Here is a 20,239-nt window from a genome sequence, read left to right on the forward strand (position 1 = left end):
AACCATGCTGCAGTCATTTCTTTTAAATTAACAAAAAAATATTTTGTGTTGTTGGTGAGGCACAAGTGTTGTCATTGAAATCATTCCGAAAAGACAAATATCATTCAATAACCATGGTTTTGAAAATATCCTCACAATATCCATTAAATCATGTGAAAACTCTCATGGTCAATGCTCAAGAATCGACTCGATATTCTTTTACAACCAGTGATGATGAGTCACATGTGAACCATCCCATCGTCTCTACTTCATCCATGAATGACAAGTTGAAATCATCATCCTCTCAAATTCCATCCTCTCCATCAATTCCATCGTCCTCACAAATTCAATTCTCTCCAAATGCAACACTCCTTCCACAACCATCCTCCAATCCTTTTAATTTCCATTCCACTTTGAATACTAATAATTCTACCACCAATACCGCTACCAATTCGACCACCAATACCACTAATACGACCACCACTACCACTAATACCACTACTACTACTAATTCTACCACCAATTCTACCACTAATACCACCACCCCCACCCCCACTCATACTATTATGAATCCCACCACTCGCACCATTCACACTCTATCCATTCCAAACATGACCAGCAGTAGTGGATATATTTATTCAATGTGTAAATCTCATCAAGGTGACATGCTCTGTTGTGTGAATACTTGTGGTTCTATTCATATTTATTCTCTCTTGACACTTGAATTAATTTTTGAATTTTCATTTCGATCCATTTTTGATCAAAATCATATTTATAGAAATCAAAGAATTATTGAAGAATATTATGTTTGTAAATTTTCACCAGATGATTATTCCATCTGTGTAGGAGGTAAAAGAAAGAATCGATATGAATGGGATGTTTTGGATGATGATAACAAGATATTGGAATGTCCTCTCACATGTATTAATTTAGTCACCAATCAAGTGAATTACTTGTATGGACATACAGAAGAAATACTATGTTTGGAAAGTATTCAAGTGAGTCATGATTTATTTTATTATGTAACTGGATCGTATGATGGAACGATCATTAAATGGTTAATGAATTCCAAAGATCATTACATGACATGTTTGGATAAACAAATCATTACTCATCGATGTACCAATGTCGTATTAGATATCAAATTTATAGGTTATGATCAAGAAAGAAATGAATGGATCAAATATTCGAAACGAAATTTTGCAATGCAGAATTCTGAACGTTGTGGAATGAATTTTGAACGTTGTGGAATGAATTCTGAACGTTGTGGAATGAATTTTGAACGTTGTGGAATGAGTCGAACTGATGTCATTCCATCCTGGATCTACATGATTGGTGCGTGTGATCATCGAATCAAAATTTATAATTTTAATTCCAATCAATTATTGAAGAGTTTTGATTTACCAGAATATGACTTGTATTGTGGAAGTTTACAAGTATTATTCGAATTCTGTTGGAGTGGAGACTCCGCTTTTGAAACGAATGCATTACGTACTACTACCATTCCTGCTACTGCTGATTCTAGAATGAATGATGTTCATGATGATGTAACAGCAACAGCAACAACAACAGCAACTATTGCGAATACTATTGCGAATACTATTGCGAGTACTACTGCGAATACTTCTACTACGACGACTAGTACTACAATGAATGATGGTGACATGCTGACTTGTCATGGGCGTACAATGACTCCTACCAACAACAACCACATACTCACCATTCATCTCATTACCAAAGGAGTCAATCAACAACAACACACCCCTAACAACCCTTCTACTGAATCGCTCGCTTCACACATTCATTTAAGAAAACTTTCTTTAAATTTACAAAATATTTCAAAATCTACCTTAGAAACCATTCATACATTTACACATTCTCAATATCAATGTAATTCATGGATGGTAAAATGTAAATATTATTTAGGTTATTTATTTGCTCCCTCCAATCATGGAAAGTTATTTATTTGGAATGTACAGAATCGAAAATTATGTGCAATTTTAAATGATCATTCTGGATGTGTTAGAAATGTTGAATTTGAGACTCATACTCCTCTTCCATCATCCTCTTCTTTGTGGAATCCAACACCAATCACCTCTTTTCGATTATTTACATGTGGAGATGATAGTATGGTTCATGTCTATGAAGGTGGAAGAATGGAAAATTCAATGACCACACCAATGACCACAACCACACCAATGGCAACCACACCAATGACCACAACCACACCAATGACCACACCAATGACCACAACAACACCTACTCGTATGGAACGACGACATTCAACATTCATGACGAGTCAACAAGGACATTCCACTCCTCCAGTAGTAGTGGTCACACCACATGATCAGGCAGAGCATCATGAGCATCATCGAAGGAGAATGATTCGACGCAATGTGCGGAATCAACAACAACAGCACAACACTCATTCACCATTGTCATCACGGAATCATGATAAAGACACAACGTGTCATGATGGAGACCTTAACCATTCCTTTAAAGCAACAACAACAACAACAAGTATGACCATCATGAATACGAGTAGTGGTGGTGGTGGTGAAAATGGTGGTGAAAATGGTGGTGAAAATGGTGGTGGTGTTGGAGGTAGTAGTAGTAGTAGTAACACTAACAGTAACACGTGGGATGGTTCCAATGATCAAAATAACCACACAGTTCATAGTCATCCCTCTCATCCTCACAGAAGAAAATTCAGAAAGAATAGGACGAGTTCAAGTAGCAGCACTACTTCAAGTACTCCCGAACATACCGTGACGACGACGACGACAACAACAACACCCTCAATACCCTTGTCCAAACTTCAACAAGAACAATTCTCTCAACAGAGTCATCATTATTATAATAACAACCATAACAACCCTAACAACAATCTTGATATGAACATTCCTAGCATGATCACCAAAGAAGATAGAATGTTATTGGACGAAGAGTTTCATGTTGTGTCCAAAGATGATCATGTCCATTTACCATCATCATCATCTCCCAATACTCCAAACATGACCTTAACAAGTGTGTTATCACCACCACCATTTTCACCACCACCAACACCAACGGTGAATGAGCATGAACATTCAATCCAACATGTTGCTCCCTATGACTCTACCATGAGAATGGATGAGGTTTTTACAGACCTGGATGACTCTTCTCCCTATTTTCCAAGTGTGACTCATTTACTAGAGGATGAAGAGTGAAAGAACTCTATTTGTATGGCCTTACTTTTTGCAATTTTAATCATGCATGATCTATTTGTATGGCCTTACTTGTTGCAATTAAAATTTCATGCATGATCAATAAAAGTCTTGAATTTTCTCTTTGCAAAAAAAAATATCAAAATTCTCATCACCCACTCTTCCCACAGTGTACAAATTCATTGTTCCAAATTCTTGCTAGAATACTCAGAAGGCCTTTGAACCAAACATAGCCATTCGCACTCACCATAATATATTCTAACAACAATCCTTGTTTTTGATCAACAACAATCATCATGATATCGGACTCACATTTTGAACAAATCTATCAATCCTCGAATGAAGCAGCCTCATCAAGCAATGTCATTTCATCACTCTCATGGGTTCCACGTGGTACTTTTAAATTAGTTCCTACCATTTTGGCAGATACCATGACTGAACCACCCCAAGATATTCATGACTCGGATGAAATGGATCCATCAAGCAATGAAATGAACGATGATGAAGATGAAAATATTCAACAACAACCCTCAACACTTGGTGAATCATCCTCTCAATCAACATTTGGTGGATTTGAAAAGATATCCCTTGAAGAATTACTATTCAAAGCAACAAGTGGTAAAAATCTAACCATGTATTCCAGTAATGACCAAGATCCATATCTCAAAAAAGGAGATAGTGATTCAAGTGAAGAAGCTGATTTTGAATTAAAGCCAAATGATTTACCTCTTGTTGCCATTCATAACGAAGAAGATGGACTCACGACATTACAAGTTTGGATTTATGAGCAAGAAGAAGATAATTTATTTATTCATCATGATTTATTATTAGCTAATTATGGATTGTGTACTCAATGGTTGAATTTAAAGAATATTAATCAACCTGGTAATTGTATTGCAATTGGAACCTTTGAGCCACAAATTGAAATTTGGGATTTAGATGTTGTTGATCCTATTGAGCCAATTATGGTATTAGGTGAACAAGAAGTAGATGCTAAAAAAAAGAAGAAAAAGAATGCTGCCAATTCAGCAGTAACTTCACACAGAGGACCAATTTTAAGCATGTCTTTTCGGTCCTCTGATTCTAAATTAGCAAGTGGAAGTGAAGATCGATCGGTCATTATTTGGGATCTCTCAACACAAAAAGCATTTTATCATTTGAAGAATGTTGGTTCATCACCTATTCAAGGAGTTCAATTCCATAATACCGAACAACATATTTTGTTGGCATGTCCAATTGCAGACAAGTGTTGTAAAGTGTATGATGCTCGACAACAATCTCCAAAACCTAAACAATATCAATTCTCTCAAAATGGTGGAGATGCTGAATGTTGTTTATGGAACCCAAATAATCCATTCGAGTTTGTTGTTTCTCAAGACAATGGTTTTGTGACCTGCTTTGATATCAGAAAGGAAGGTTCAAGTGGTCCGGCTTGGAACATCAAAGCTCATCCAGATTCATCATGTTCATGCCTAAGTTTCTCAACGATTAAGAGCAATTTAATGGCCTCAGTAGGCAGTGATGGGTGTGTAAGATTGTGGAGTACCAAATCCAATGTTCCCGAATTAGCATTTACAAAGAACGTCAAGAAAAGTATGGGTGAAATATTTACATGCTCCTTTGCTCCAACAACTTTGAACGATGACATTATTCTTGCCTATGGTGGATCGGGAGGAAATTTGGGTGTATTCAATGTGTCAGCTCAAGCCAAAAAGGGCGGTAGCTCAACTACAGCAACATCTTCCAATCAGTAAAAGCAGCAATTTTGTTCATCAAGTGACAGAGTGTTCTTTTATTGGTTGGGATATGGAAAGCAAAGAATCATTTCAGCTGACTTTAGAAACGATGACTACTGTGTGATATTCAATAACGAACAGCACAAGCAAATAAATTAATTCACAAATTTTCACATCGAGAGCTGCAAATATTAATTTCAATAATTGAAAAAGCAAACAATTCTACCATTAAGAATGGCAAAATTCACATTGATTAGAACCTATTCAAAAAGTCCATCGGATTCCCATATCTCTAATAATATTTGGATCATTTCATTGAGTGGTATTGGCTTTTGGAAAGAAGGTTTCTTTGGATTGACCAAATGTTCGACAATGGCATCAACATCGACCGAATCTCTGTGGTCTTCATTTTGAGAGTTACTCGGTATTGTTTTCTTATCTTTACAAAACGCTCCGGTCACCCATGCTTGTCTAATAGCTTTCCATCGTTCCAATCCGACTCCTAATTCTGGTGCCACTGTATCGTATCGATTCATAGGATCATTTGGGTCATTACCACTACTTTTAGTATAAATTTGTGGAACAGAGGAAGAGCTATTGTTCGACGTCGAAGACATGATGAATGATGAGGTTGGAGAAAAGTGGTGATGATATGTATGATTGCCCGAGTGGGGTGGCTGTCGCGAGGTACAAGAGTGATCTTCAGTGAGTGTGTAGTTGGTGGGGAGTGGTTGTTGATGCGACGAAATATTTTTTGTTCCAATTCGGGCAACGGCACCGTTGTTGGGTTCTTCTGGTCGAGCGAGAGGCTTGTTGTTTGATTCTTCTTCTTCTTCATTGGAACTAGGTCGTGATGGCACGCGTGCTCTCGTTCGTCCTTCTTTAGAGGTGGCGGTGATGGCTGTGTTATTAAACCAAGGTGAGGTATCTCCTGTAGTCGTCTCGTCATGAGTTGGCCATGACTCTTCTTCTTCATTGGAGCTTGAATAGGTTCTTATCCTTCTGGTTTGAGCTGAATTCTTCTTGCTGGTGATTACAAATCTAGAAAGTGTTTCTTGATCGGAGAGAGGTCTTGCATCCAATTTCTCTTCAATTTCACGTAGTAGTGATTGATTTCCCATGGAAAGATTTGAAGAATTTGATCCAGACGATGAATAGGTGGAATGGACAAGAAGATTGTTGTGGTAAATATTGTATTGATCATCAGCGTCATCATCCATTTGAGATCCATTGGTTGTAGCTGATGATCGGATCGTATCATTTTGAGTGGTGGTGGTCGTGGTGGTGGTCGTGGATGGTTCTCCTTGTTGTTCAAATGATGATCTTGAAATCCATGACAAGGTTTGTTGTTGTTGTCGAATCAACAACCCACTCTTTCGGAGTTGTCTGAAAGCTTTAATGATGATGAATGCCACTATGAATAGGAAAATAATGACAAGTGGAAAACCAATGAGAATGAGTGGAAGTGGATGTTCTTTCCACAATTGAGTGAGTGTATCGGAAGAAGGATTATGAAAGAGAGAAGATAGGATATGTACAAGGATTGTTTGATATTGAGAAAAGAGAGAAGAGGTTGAGAGTGGTTGTTGTTGTTGTTGATGAATGAGGCTTGAAGGGATTGAAATTCGTGCTGCCGTTTTGAAAGTTTTTAAAATTCTTGTTACTAAATACAAAAAATTATATTATTACTGAGTGGGTGTTTCAGTAATAATATGAATCTTGGATGAGAGACAATTTCAAATAATTGTTATGTGATGATGACAATAGTCGGAGTGTGTGATGCAGTTAAAAAATAATTATTCATCAATGTTACTGTGGAGTTCAATGACACTCAAGAAGCGTTGTTGTGGGAATGATACTAATAATTTACAAATTTTTAAAATCACAATAAGAATGGAGAATTTTTTATTGAAAGTTAAGAAATCTCCGTTTATGAGACGAGTCTTGCCAAGATGATCAAAAAGGTGTATTACAGTCTGTTGGCATGCAAGAAATCTCTCTAGTGTATTCACACTTTCGAAATTGGTGTTTCCAAAGGATTTAAAGTGGAAGCAAGATATTGTGAGGTCCAAGCGCACTGGAAGAATCGCACATGCGTAGAGATGATTCAGAGAACCAAGTTCAAACACAAAAATTGAAGCAACATCATCAGCAGCACCCCACAACCGTTGTTGCGGTTTTATTTTGTGATAGAGTATACCCGATTCTTGCTTTTGTTTGTAATCATCATCAACCGCCACTGAGTTGTTACTAAATTATATATTGTTGTTCAACAGATTTCATCATTATGAATTTCTTTTTGGAGATTGTGAAACAAATCTTCATCCTTCTCAAGAAGAATGGACTACTCTATGTAAGTACAATATGTTCCATAGAATGATTGGATGATTTTGAATCATGCTCGTTTGCCTTCACTCACGCGTCAACCTCTTTTCCATGGATTTTTATCGTCTCTTGTGACTTGCACATGACGAATGAATGATGACCATTGACCGCGTTGATCCATCATGATGCATCCTACAACTCTGAAACTATTGTATACACCCTAAATAGCTCAGAAGATGGAAATCCACTCTCCTTCAACTCCTTTCCCCTATTCTCATTTTGGCAGTTCTAGTAATTCTTGCAAGTATTACTGAAATATCTTTTGGAGGTAAAAGTGTGACTTCTCAACCCGTGTTGAACATTCATTCTCCTAACATTGATATACCAATCAATGCATCAACCGCTAGTCCTCTTCGTTTCTATAATTGTACTTCATGGAATGGAAAATCATGTTACTCGTTGAGTGTCACTGCTAATGGTGTTCCAATGGGTGAAATTGTATTGAATCAATTTCTAGTACAAGATTATGGATTGGTTCAAGATAGAGACTATAAGAATTTTACAACTCAAAAACAATTAGAATCATTTCTTTATGAAAATCAAAATTCAACAATTATTGGAATTGCATTTCTTCCAGATTCTCCTAATACTGTATCTTATACTATTTATTACAATCGGACCAAAAATGATTTATATTCTCCAGTTCTATCTATTCAAAATTTAATTGACAATACAATTGTTTATTTGAGAATGAAACAATTAGGAAGATTGGACTATTTGAATTCTGAGAACCCAAAACAAAGTATTCAAGTCCATTATAAGAATTTTGCTCAACCACCTACTCGTAGAAATGGACAAGTGATTATTTATAATAGTAAGTATAGAGTGTCTCAGAGGACTTTTGAATCATTCTCTGTGTTTTTTTATTGTTTTTATTGTTGTTTTGGTTATTCATCATTGAATCGTCATTCTCTCACAACAACAATGCATTAACCACACAACTACTCATAACCGCCAAAACTACGACAGGTACTGGACCAACCTTCTTTAGTATTGGAGCCATGATTATTCTCATTGTCAGTTTGAACGGCCTTGTAGTTGAGAAAGAGGCTCGTTTAAGATTTGCCATGATCATGATGGGCATGAAAGACTCTGCTTACTTTATTTCATGGTTGATTACATTCTTTATCATTTGTGTGGTATTCTCATTGGTCAATGTTATTGGAGGCATGATCTTTGGAATTAGTATCTTTTTGAAAGGCAATTTCTTGATTTTATTAATTTTATTCGTTTGCTTTACTTTCTCATTGATTTGTCTTGCCTTTTTATTATCCACATTTATTAAGGAATCCAAGAGTGCATTGGTATTGGGATTTACAGTATTAGCAATATCATTTGTAAGTGGTAGTAATAGCAATAGTGATAGCAGTAATTATGTATTGAAATCATTGAAAATTGAAAACCAATATTTGTACACCACTCCATGATAGATTCTCAATCTCTTTGTTTCTAATGGATCTGTGGTATATCAATTGTACTCTCCAGATGTCACAGCTGTATTTAGAGTTATTCTTTCATTTTATCCTCCTTTTAACTTTGCAAAGGGTATGAGTCATTATTTTTTTCGTTGCAATTTTTTAACCACCAATTCGTTCATTTAAATGTACATTTTGATACACATCATGTACTTTTGCATATATATATATACATACATATATCTAAAATCTTTACATTTTACTTATAACAGTCTTTACTGACATTGCAACTAAAACGCTTCCAGTCTATGATGAAGTTCAAAGAAAATTTGTTCCAGGACCAGGCTATTCCTTTGATGATTTTGCATATGGAACCAATACCTATGATTATGTTCCAAAATCCTATGTTGGTATTTTGGTACTCATTTGTAATGGATTGTTATTCTTATTAATGTATTGGTATTGTGATAATGTCATTTCAGATGCAAAAGGTGTTCGAAAGAGTCCCATCTTCTTTTTATATCCTTCTTATTGGGGATTAGACAAGATCATGACACGTTTATTGAGAAAGAATTCGGATTTGAATATTAAAATTAATGAAAAGCAAGATGAAGAAGATTATCAAAATATGGAAACAGATGATGTCAGAAATGAATTTAAGAGAGCACGTGACGTTGGATTGAATGCTGTTGTGAGAATTGTATCTTTGAGACAGGTAAGTTTGAGTGTGTGTGGAATTTTGATATTTATATTTCATCATTATCACCCACCCACATGAATGTTAAATATATATATATGTATATATTCGTTTGTACTTAATATTTATTGATTCATGTGTGGATGGTTGGATCATGAATTTCTAACATGTATGAATGAATGAATGAATGGTTGTGCACAAATATTATCACCACACCAAATATTACCACACCAAATATTATCACCACCACACCAAATACCACACCAAATATTATCACCACACCAAATACCCAATTACCACACCAAATATCATGATACCACAGACCTATGCTGGATTGTTGAGTAAATTAGCTGCCAAGTTCCTTCCCGCCAAAATGGCTCAAAGTAGATTTTTTAGAGAGAAGAAGGCTTTGAGAGGTTTGAATTTAGTGGTTGAAGATAATCAATGTGTATGCTTGTTAGGGTAAGTATTGAACTACTATGTAATAGATTGAGAACTCTCAATGATGTAATCAATATCCTAGACACAATGGTGCAGGTAAATCAACTACAATGAACATTCTCACTGGTCTCTATCAACAAACATCAGGTGAAGCCTTTATTGGTGGACTCAATGTTAAGACATCCATTGAACAGATTAGAAAACAATTAGGAATGTGTCCTCAACATGACATTTTATGGGATGATTTGACAGCAGAAGAACATTTAGAATTATTTGGAGATATGAAAGGTGTTCCAAGATCTCAACGTAATGAAGAAGTGAAATCTCTATTAGAATCTGTAGATTTATTAGACGTTGGACATCACTTGTCTAAAACATATTCAGGTGGTATGAAGAGAAGATTATCGATTTGTATTGCTTGTATTGGAAGTCCTAAATTGGTATTATTGGATGAACCTACTACTGGATTGGTATGTTTTTTCAATGATATTTTTAAATGATATTGAATGGATTTTTAAAAATATATTTTTAAATGATATTGAATGGATTTTTAAAAATATATATTTAAATGATATTGAATGGGTTTTTAAAAATATATATTTAAATGATATTGAATGGATTTTTATATATATTTTTAAATGATATTGAATGGATTTGAAACATGTTGCAATTGAACTGTATTGAAATACTATGAATTCTCAATGATTTGAAAATGATCATTCTTTTTATCAATCATCTTTAAATAGGATCCATTCTCTAGAAAGAAGGCATGGAATTTAATTCATAAAATGAAAAAGGGTAGAGCCATGATTCTCACCACTCATGCCATGGATGAAGGTAAGTTATATTATGAATTTCATGTGTGTGTGTCATCATATTACACTGTAAATTACCACTATTACCAATACCACGATTACTGCCATTTCTGAAAACCCACGATTACTGCCATTTATGAAAACCCATGATTACCACTATTACCACTACCACTACCACCACTCACACCATATATAGCCGATTATCTTTCTGATCGTATTGCTATTATGGCTCATGGTCAATTGAAATGTATTGGAGATTCTCTTTCCATTAAGGCTCAATATGGTTCTGGTTATAATTTACTTGTGGTATCCAATACAGGATTTGAGAAACAAGTTCTTAAATTAGTTTTTAATTACATTCCCTCTGCAAAGATTGTGAGCCAAAGTGCAGGAAATTATATTTTCAATGTTCCTAAAGAACAATTAACTGAATTGGGTAATTTATTAGAATATTTTGAGAAATTGATGGAGAATCATGATTCTAACCATGATACATCACCACCCTTATTGAAGGATTGGGGTATTTCCCAAACCACACTGGAAGAAGTATATCTAAAGGTGACCAAAAAATCAGAATTTGGATACAAGAATCAGGATGATACAGCTGGATTGAGCACCATTGGAAGTGAAGCTAATTTAGAACAACGAGAATTGTTACCTCACAACCCACTCGTCAACAGTGAATCCGAGTTGACCATTCCTCAAATTCCTTCCACCAATGATTTTGAAATGAATACGATTGCCAGTAGTGGTGGTTTGGATCCAAACAACCAAACGACTCGTGAATAAACCGCAAAAGGGTTGTTTTGTGTTCATGACTTTTAAGTTCTTTGCAATATGGATTCATTCATATGAATTCTCTAATAACTGCTATAAGCTCAAAGGGGTGTCGTAATGCAAGGAACAACAGATTCAAAGAAAATGTTTCAACATTCACAATTAGCTAATTTTTGATCATGGTCGACCTTGATCAACAATTAGCTGCAAGCTCTAATTTGCTGGTATCATGTTCAAACTTTTCAGCTTTTCCATCGACGAAGTAACGCGCAAACCTAGGGCGTAAACATCTCGAAGTACATAACTGTCGTAAAACAAGCAATTAAGCCCAACACACAAAGAATAACATATTTCCCAACAAAATAGAGAATAACATGTTTGCCAACAAGGGATAATGACTGTTTCAGAATGTAATAAATGTTAGAGGATAAATATTATATTCACCTATCTGTGATGATAGTCGTACACTCATGTTTATGTTGTCTGTAGCGCATTCAACAATAGTACTTATCTGTTAAATCAAAATACTATTACAAACGATATAATAGGTATAAACTAAGTACAGATTATTATCGTTTGGTAGTCGTAATACAGAATCTACGTTATAGTGTATTAACATTATCAAATCATTCAATCCTCTGTTCGTATAAAGGTTATATACTCAATCTTAGGACTAACATATTCCATGGGTGTTCGTTGACAGTTTGGATAAATGTCAACTGAGACTTTGGTACAATCCATCAGTAACAATTTGTTGATACAAACAATACTATTGAGTGTCCACCAACAACTTTATTTCTGTACAGTTGTCCAACGTACTAGATTGTGGTGAAACTGAAATAGCTTTGAGAAAACTGTCGTGAATGGAAAAGTACACTGAAGCGGCTCTTGACCCTATAAATTTATTCAATCAAATCATCAACAAACAAGAAAATGTTATAAACCATTTATTGACAAACAAAAATGTTAAAGAAAATCAATGATAAATAAGGCCAAAGCTAATTAACTGTTTTTGTGGTGCCAGATGATCCCTTGCTCTTTCAAAATATAATTTGACACTCTATGAAGAGCAAACTAACAGAGCTTCCCAAGTCTTACACCACACCAATTCTTCGTTGCAGCGTATTGGGCACAAACATTGATGACTCAACAACTTTAATACTCAACACAAAAGTGTCAAAACATTCCTACACACCAAAAAAATGTTGAAACGAAGTTTGCAATACGCTGCTTTGTTTTCTTTATCGGCCACTGCTTCTTTCTTGTACAGCTCGATGAAAGATGCCGACTCACCCCTATATCCACATGTATTTATGCCCATTCTACAACGATTGGATGCCGAGGATGCCCATAATCTTTCGAAATTCATGCTAAAATGGGGACTCGGACCTGTCGATCGTTCCACCAAACATCATCACCAACATCAACAACATCCTCTCACACCAATGATGAATTTACAAACACAAGTATTCGGAAAATATTTTGAAAATCCAATTGGTTTAGCTGCTGGATTTGATAAAGACTCTGAATGTATGGAAGCCATTGAACAATTAGGATTTGGATTTATGGAAGTCGGAAGTGTATGTCCCAATCCTCAAGAGGGAAATCCTAGACCAAGAATTTTCAGAGTTAAATCTCAAATTGGATCCGAACAAGAATTTGATGCCATCATTAATCGATGTGGATTTAATAGTAAAGGAATTCATGTCACACAAGAACATTTACAAGACTATAGAGAACTTAAAAAATCATCTTTTCATGTGGGTGTTAATTTAGGAAAAAACAAATCGAGTCCACCTGACAGCATTCAAGATTATTTGATTGGAATTCAAAAATTAGCAAAATATGCTGATTTCATAGTGATTAATGTGAGTTCTCCCAACACTCAACATCTCAGATCCCTACAAGAAAAACATGCTCTTGATCAATTATTAGAACAAGTCTCGATGGAACTCAGAAAAGAATCACAAATACCTCTTCTCATCAAGATTGCTCCTGATTTGACTTTGGATCAACAACGAGATGTTGCTACTCTTGTTTTAAAACACAACATTGATGGAATTGTAGTTTCAAATACAACCATAGAGAGACCATTCCTTTCAAAGGATCATGATGGATCAACATCAGCATCTACTAGTACTACTACAACTACCATGGGAACATCTACTACTACAACATCTACCATGGGAACATCTACTATTACGGGAGGATTGAGTGGTCGACCTTTATTTTCAAAATCCACCAAAGTTCTTAAAAACATGTACAAACTCACAGATGGAAAGGTCACATTGATTGGTGTGGGTGGTGTTTGGGATGGATATGATGCTTTACAAAAGATTGAAGCTGGAGCTTCACTCGTTCAAGTGTATACAGCTTTTACTGCTCAAGGTCCTGCAGTGGTTGGTAAAATTAAGAGAGAATTATCACAACTCTTGAAAGAACGAGGTTATAAGGGTGTTTCAGATGCTGTTGGAGCAAAGGCTAAATTTTCAAAATTGGAAGAATAAATGTGTGTGATGTGGTGGTGGTGTGGTAAATGTGTGTGAGGTGGTGCTGGTGCTGTTCTTCTTTATAAGGACTATTACCACTATTACTTAATAACTGTATTCAAACATGTTACGTTTCATGAATTTACAACATGTACTACAACTGATATCTGATCCAATGATTCTTCATTTCATCCTCAGAATTCTGGTACAAGTAGATGATGGATTCAAAAGATGTTACTTTTTTCTATTCATAAAAGATGTTTCTTCTTCATCAAGATTGGTATTAGTAGTAGATTCAAAAACCATATCTACAAGTAGAAGCATGAATATTACTCCAAAAAAAGCAAGATAAAAGGCAAAAAACACACAACATGCAAAGAATGTAAATACAATTCCCTCTTTGACACTTGTCATGCATTTTCTAATTTTACATTTCATTCGTATTGGAAAAGAAACATGTTTCATAAATATTGGTAAATTTTCAAGAATCCAATAAGAAATGGTTTTCATGACATCTCTCGTTACGAAATGAATGTTAGAATGATTCTGCATTTCCAAATGAATGTTAGAATGATTCTGCATTTCCAAATGAATGTTAGAATGATTCTGCAGAATTGAACAAGTTGTTGTATTCATCATCCATTGATTCAATGCCATGGGCACTGAATTTTCATTATATATGTACACAACAAGTGATTCTAATGTTCTTCCATTCAATTCAATCTCTCGTAATGCATCTAATTCATTGGGTTGTAAATGACATCCACCTTTGTGAAATGGTTGTTGTAAGACTCGACATGTATTGGAAATGTCCCAATCTCGGAATCCATTCAATTTAAATTCCATCAATGAATGTGAATCATAGATTTGTTGTTGTTGTGCATGATTCTCAACAAACACACAGGAACCACTCTTTGATTCATGAGGATTTGGTGACCAAGCATGATGTGATACAAGATCTTGTGTTGGTAATATTGATCGATGACTATTGTCGTGTTGTGCATGATGATAGGGTTGTATTTGGTAGTTGTTGTTGTTGTTATTGTTATGGATTGTGTTCAACAGAATTCTGGTGTATCCTTGATTCATGTCATGATCGCACAATCGTCTTGTGCTCGAATGAATCAAGTTGTATTTCATTGTTGCATTGAAAATCACACGATTCATCATCATTTTTTTTAATTGGATGAATTAAAAAATTTCATGAACTGACAAGCCAAACAGAACACACAGATGAAACACACATTATTCCAAATCAATCCAAGAAGCGGAAGCTGACTCGTATCCATCCTCAATCATCATCACGGAAAAAATGTTAAAATCTCATTATTCATGGTTACAGCTGCTTATTTTTTGCTTATTCATGGTGACAACCATCATGATGATGTGGTCGAATGATTCAAACAAGCACCTTGGTGTACATGCACGTGTGATGATTCAAGACTATGATTTGATTGATGATAATGTAATTTCAAGAAAATGTCACCAACGTGGTCGTAGACGTGTTCATCGTTCTTTATCTACACAACCCTCCTCCTCCTCCTCACTCGTATTACTCGATGATTCATTACCTCGAATGTCACCAAGATGCACTCGGACAAGAAGAAAAACTCAAAAGATTATTCTTATTCAACAACAACAACAAAAGAAATCAACTCTGAGATCTTCATGTTGTTGTCAACAAAATCAATTCCCAGGTGCTGAATTGACCATTCAAATGCCACCCTCTGAACATCGAATTATTCTCAAAGCTCCTCCTCCTCCTACTGCACAACCAACTGTGGAACAACCACCCAGCACTACTCCAGTTGAAACTAAATCTCAACCAACCAATGTTCAAGTGAGTGTGGAATTAGGTATTAAGCGTGGTGGTGGTGGTGCTGGTGGTAAAAGAGTGTTACCCAATGTTGTTGAATCAGCAACTCCAACAACAACTCCAACCACAAATAATAATCAACAAACCTCTTCAAGTGGTAGTAGTTCCAGTGCAAGTACCAGTGGTAGTAGTGGTAGCAGCACAAGCAACTCTCAAGTGACTACAGAGTCCAGTGGTGGCAGTGGTACCAGTAGCAGCACAAGCAGTTCCACAAGCAACTCCAATCATAGTGAGTCTTCTTCAAACAGTTCCTCTCAGCAACAAGAAACCTCCTCAAACAATGAGAGCAGTAGTACAAGTACCACTACTACTACTTCTGGAAGGAGCAATAATCGTCGTAATCGTCGACGTAAAAAGATTATTCGAAATGTTATTGGCACAGTGATCAACAACAATCAGAGTTCTGTTTCCTCTTCTACAAGAAGAAGAAGAACAAACACCAGTCGTACGACAAGTACAACTAGTAGTACAACTACTACTCAGAGTGGTCGTCGTCGTCAACGTCAAACACGTACGACTCAAAGAAGTAAGGCTAGCAGTAGTAAGGCGAGTAGTCGTCGTCAAATTCGTACGACTCAAAAGACCACCACCAATAATAGTCGTCGTAATCGTAATCGTAGCAGTACAACTTCAACTACTACCAGGAAAAGACAAAAACCATCCACCACTACAACAACAACAACTAGTAACAATTGTCGTTTGAAATATTCATTCCCTTCATTCAAACAATGTGATTCAAGATGGAGTAGTGATAAACTTGGAACAAGTAGTGTAACTATTTGTAAGGCTGGATGCTTGATGACTTCGTAAGTGATTATTATTATCAAATCATATCAATTTGTATTCATATCGTATATATCAATGACCACACACACATGATCCATTCAAAAATCATCACACCAACACCTGAAACTCCTCAACAACAACCATACATACCCACCTATTGTGAATGCTTCCAACAACAACAACAACCACCATAATAGTATTGCCATTGCATTGAATGGTATTGGACGTACACCATTCACTCCTAAAGAATTCAATCAATGGCTCATTCAACATGGTGGTTATCTCAATAAGAATTTATTTGTATGGGCATCCATTGAGAAGGAATTTGGTGTTAAGTATGCAGGACGTACGACCAGTATTGAAAGTGTGGTACCAAAGAATTTGTGTGCTGGTCGATTGGTTATTCTCAAATTGAGACGAGGTACTACCAGTAAGAATGATCATTTTGTTGTGGCCACATCCTATGATGCTACAAGTAAGGAATTTACGGTAGTTGACCCTGCCTTTAATAGAAATAGATACAAATTGAGTGATATTGAAAGAAGTGATTCTTATACTTTTTAAGTGTGTTTGTTGTTGTGGTTCTTCATGTGGTCGACTCGTTTTTTATAAATAATAAACGAGATGGATTGGGTAGAAAATATGCTGCAAACACTTCAACAAGATAACATGTGAAAGAACTTTACGTTTGAAAATCTTCATAATTCATGTGTTTTATGTTTTCAACATGGTGTATGCCTATTGAAAATTCACTGTATCTCAACAATTATGGAAAATATAATCACAACGTTCATGATGGAATTCATTATCCTTAAAATCTCATTAAAAAAATATTCTCTGTTGACACGCGCGAGTGTTTTGAAACAAGCCTCCCTCACCAGAACTGTGTGTGCAGATTCAATTGTACAACCGCGATACAACAACAACAACAATACTCGTGATATCAACAATAACAACATAGTCAGAAGCATATACACTCAGTAGTATACAAAGGCAATCAACTCATCATCCAATGCCTCGTCTCACAAATCCATTCAAATCCAAAGCTCCTGCTCAGAATCAACATCTAGTTGTAGAGGATGATCGTATGTAGAATTGTGTCTTTAATACATGTATTGAAATGATATTATTATTATTGGACTCATTGTCAATTTGATCGGAAATCAACGTGCGATTGAATATATCGTTTTCTACCAACAATATGACAATCATATGAATTCATATGAACCACTCTTGGCCCAAATCAAATCTTTCCATGATGATCCTGTGATGAATCATATGAACTTACAATGATATAATAATAATATAATGAATCATAATAATATAATGAATCATAATAATATAATGAATCATAATAATAATAATATAATGAATCATCATACAAATATAATGAATCATAATAATAATATAATCAATAATCATCACAATAATCATATATAAATCATACATCCCAATACTTTAGATATGGATGAAGCCATTCATGAAAATGGTCTCAAACTATTAAATGAATCACTTGGAGATGATGAATTACAAATTAATTATCAATGGTGTTCCATTGTCAATTATGGTTTTCCTGAACCTCAACAACAGGATGATGATATTGAAGTCTATCAAGCCTATCATCAATGGGAAAAGACTAAAAGAGAGAAATTATTAGATGAATCGACACGAGTATGGAAATCATTGATTGATGAAAATGGAGGAACCACATGTAAATTATTGAAAAATGATTCCATGAAGAAAACAATTAAAAATACAATACGAAAATATTCCATACCACCATGGTATAGAAGATATGTATGGACACAAATTACAGGTGTTGATAAGAAAATTAAAGAAAATAGAGGATATTATAAAAAGATTTTAGAGGGTATGTATTTGAGTGCGTGAATGATTCTAAATTATTGAATTATTGAATTTTATATTTGGGGGTGTGATTTGAATTGTGTATATATATGACTTGAATTGTGTTTGAATATATATGACTTGAAATGTGTGTATAATATAATTTGAATTATGATTTGGCAAATATGTGAATATACACAATCATACAGTCCATAGAGGTCAATCATGTCCCAATGAAGCACAAATTGATTTAGATTTATGTAGAACATTTCCATCTCATCCATTCTTTTCTAATTCTCATTCAGTTGGAAGAATGCAAATGAAGAATGTATTAACAGCATTTAGTTGGAGAAATCCATATGTATCTTATTGTCAAAGGTAAGTATAGAAGAGGAAATGATATAACGATTTCATGAAATGTTTTAAATTACATCTCCATATGCATGGATGGATCCATGGTTTATATACACTATATACACACGCACTATATATACACACACTATATATACACACACACACTATATACACTTCAGTCTCAATTATTTGGTTGGTGCTCTTTTATTGCATTGTGGTGAAGAAGAATCGTTTTGGTTGTTGGTCACCATTTTAGAGGATATTTTACCCGCCAATTATTACAATCCTGAATTAACTGGAATGAGAGTCGATTCTTATGTGTTGGATGAATTGATTAAAGATAGACTTCCCAAGTTACATGCTCATCTCCATAAACTTGGTGTGGAGACTACGGCATTTGCAAGTGGTAAGTTGGAAATGATTTTTTACAAAATAATTTCATCATATTATGTGAATGACATACACGAAATAACTTTCATTGTGAATGGATCGATTGTGAATAATCATCATTTCACAAGGATGGTTCATGAGAGTATTTATTGAAGTATTTCCAATTGAAACTTCAATGAGAGTATTAGATTTAGTTTTTTCTGAGGGAACTAAAATTCTTTTCAGAGTTGCTCTTTCTTATCTGAAATTACATGATTCACACATTGAACAACGATATCACATGGGAGAAGTACTTCATTATTTAAATCACAGCACAAGACGGTTATATGACAGCACTCAACTCTTTAAACAATGTTTTACTTTTTACAACTTGAAAATTAAACAAATTTCTGAATATAGAGAAAAGTATACAGAAATTGTTGATGAAGAATCAAGAGAATTGGAACAACGAAGACGTGAAGTGAGAAAACGAGAAGAAGCAAAGAGGAAACAAATTGAAGCTCAATGTTTGGAAGAACGATCGCATTCATTACAGCATGATGAAGATGAACAAGACTCGATTCATCCATCACATGGTACAAATTCCACTAGTGTCCTTCCTCATGACACTGCTACTACTGCTACTACTACGACTCCTTCTCATCATGAAGAGGATCATGATCTCTCATTGAATGCATCTAGCTTGACCTCTGCACCCGTCCACAACAATGAAGAACAGTAAAAGTCAAACTCACTCAAATTAGCTCGTACAAACCTCATTTTGTTAAATACATACACAATAAATGTTGTTAACCCTTAACTAGCCAGTGGGACACAAAACACGGCAAGTGCCCCTGAATCTTTGAGTGAATCTTGCTGTTGGGAACTTTGTTCAAATATTTTAGGAGAAAAAGTTTTTAAAAAATAAAATTGTTGTGGGCAAAAATTTAGTTTCAACTGATTTCAGCAGCAAGCTTGCGTTTTTGTGTTTGCGCAAAAATGGGTTTTCGTGCAAGAAAAATATGGCTTTGAGAACAAATTTGATTTGTTTACCAAGGGGCAGTAAACT

The 20,239-nt window shown here is 35.1% G+C and overlaps 8 protein-coding genes across 8 annotated transcripts; 6 read left to right on the top strand and 2 right to left on the bottom strand.

Annotated features, from left to right (window-relative positions):
* Positions 1-113: 113 nt before the first annotated feature.
* C9374_005093 (uncharacterized protein) lies at positions 114-3,188 on the top strand (the record flags this gene model as incomplete). The annotated part of the gene is made up of 1 exon (XM_044694805.1): positions 114-3,188. One exon carries the CDS (start codon positions 114-116, stop codon positions 3,186-3,188), a length of 3,075 nt encoding a protein of 1,024 aa, XP_044548192.1.
* A 293-nt stretch (positions 3,189-3,481) lies between these two features.
* Positions 3,482-4,939, top strand: C9374_005094 (uncharacterized protein; the record flags this gene model as incomplete). Its single annotated transcript, XM_044694806.1, has 1 exon — positions 3,482-4,939. The coding sequence occupies one exon, from the start codon at positions 3,482-3,484 to the stop codon at positions 4,937-4,939; it is 1,458 nt and encodes a 485-aa protein (XP_044548193.1).
* Positions 4,940-5,181: 242 nt separating this feature from the next.
* Positions 5,182-6,141, bottom strand: C9374_005095 (uncharacterized protein; the record flags this gene model as incomplete). The annotated part of the gene is made up of 1 exon (XM_044694807.1): positions 5,182-6,141. The coding sequence occupies one exon, from the start codon at positions 6,139-6,141 to the stop codon at positions 5,182-5,184; it is 960 nt and encodes a 319-aa protein (XP_044548194.1).
* Positions 6,142-7,208: 1,067 nt separating this feature from the next.
* On the top strand, positions 7,209-11,463 carry C9374_005096 (uncharacterized protein; the record flags this gene model as incomplete). The annotated part of the gene is made up of 9 exons (XM_044694808.1): positions 7,209-7,274; positions 7,475-8,120; positions 8,276-8,643; positions 8,737-8,851; positions 8,994-9,436; positions 9,741-9,880; positions 9,942-10,329; positions 10,606-10,696; positions 10,871-11,463. The coding sequence occupies 9 exons, from the start codon at positions 7,209-7,211 to the stop codon at positions 11,461-11,463; spliced, it is 2,850 nt and encodes a 949-aa protein (XP_044548195.1).
* Positions 11,464-12,653: 1,190 nt separating this feature from the next.
* Positions 12,654-13,958, top strand: C9374_005097 (uncharacterized protein; the record flags this gene model as incomplete). The annotated part of the gene is made up of 1 exon (XM_044694809.1): positions 12,654-13,958. One exon carries the CDS (start codon positions 12,654-12,656, stop codon positions 13,956-13,958), a length of 1,305 nt encoding a protein of 434 aa, XP_044548196.1.
* A 216-nt stretch (positions 13,959-14,174) lies between these two features.
* On the bottom strand, positions 14,175-15,113 carry C9374_005098 (uncharacterized protein; the record flags this gene model as incomplete). The annotated part of the gene is made up of 1 exon (XM_044694810.1): positions 14,175-15,113. One exon carries the CDS (start codon positions 15,111-15,113, stop codon positions 14,175-14,177), a length of 939 nt encoding a protein of 312 aa, XP_044548197.1.
* A 139-nt stretch (positions 15,114-15,252) lies between these two features.
* Positions 15,253-17,166, top strand: C9374_005099 (uncharacterized protein; the record flags this gene model as incomplete). The annotated part of the gene is made up of 2 exons (XM_044694811.1): positions 15,253-16,622; positions 16,800-17,166. 2 exons carry the CDS (start codon positions 15,253-15,255, stop codon positions 17,164-17,166), a joined length of 1,737 nt encoding a protein of 578 aa, XP_044548198.1.
* Positions 17,167-17,614: 448 nt separating this feature from the next.
* On the top strand, positions 17,615-19,912 carry C9374_005100 (uncharacterized protein; the record flags this gene model as incomplete). Its single annotated transcript, XM_044694814.1, has 5 exons — positions 17,615-17,687; positions 18,065-18,472; positions 18,657-18,825; positions 18,981-19,207; positions 19,320-19,912. The coding sequence occupies 5 exons, from the start codon at positions 17,615-17,617 to the stop codon at positions 19,910-19,912; spliced, it is 1,470 nt and encodes a 489-aa protein (XP_044548199.1).
* Between the last annotated feature and the right edge of the window lie 327 nt (positions 19,913-20,239).

This window comes from Naegleria lovaniensis, assembly GCF_003324165.1.
Source record: "Naegleria lovaniensis strain ATCC 30569 chromosome Unknown tig023, whole genome shotgun sequence".
Classification (NCBI taxonomy): Eukaryota; Heterolobosea; class Eutetramitea; order Acrasida; family Naegleriidae; genus Naegleria; species Naegleria lovaniensis.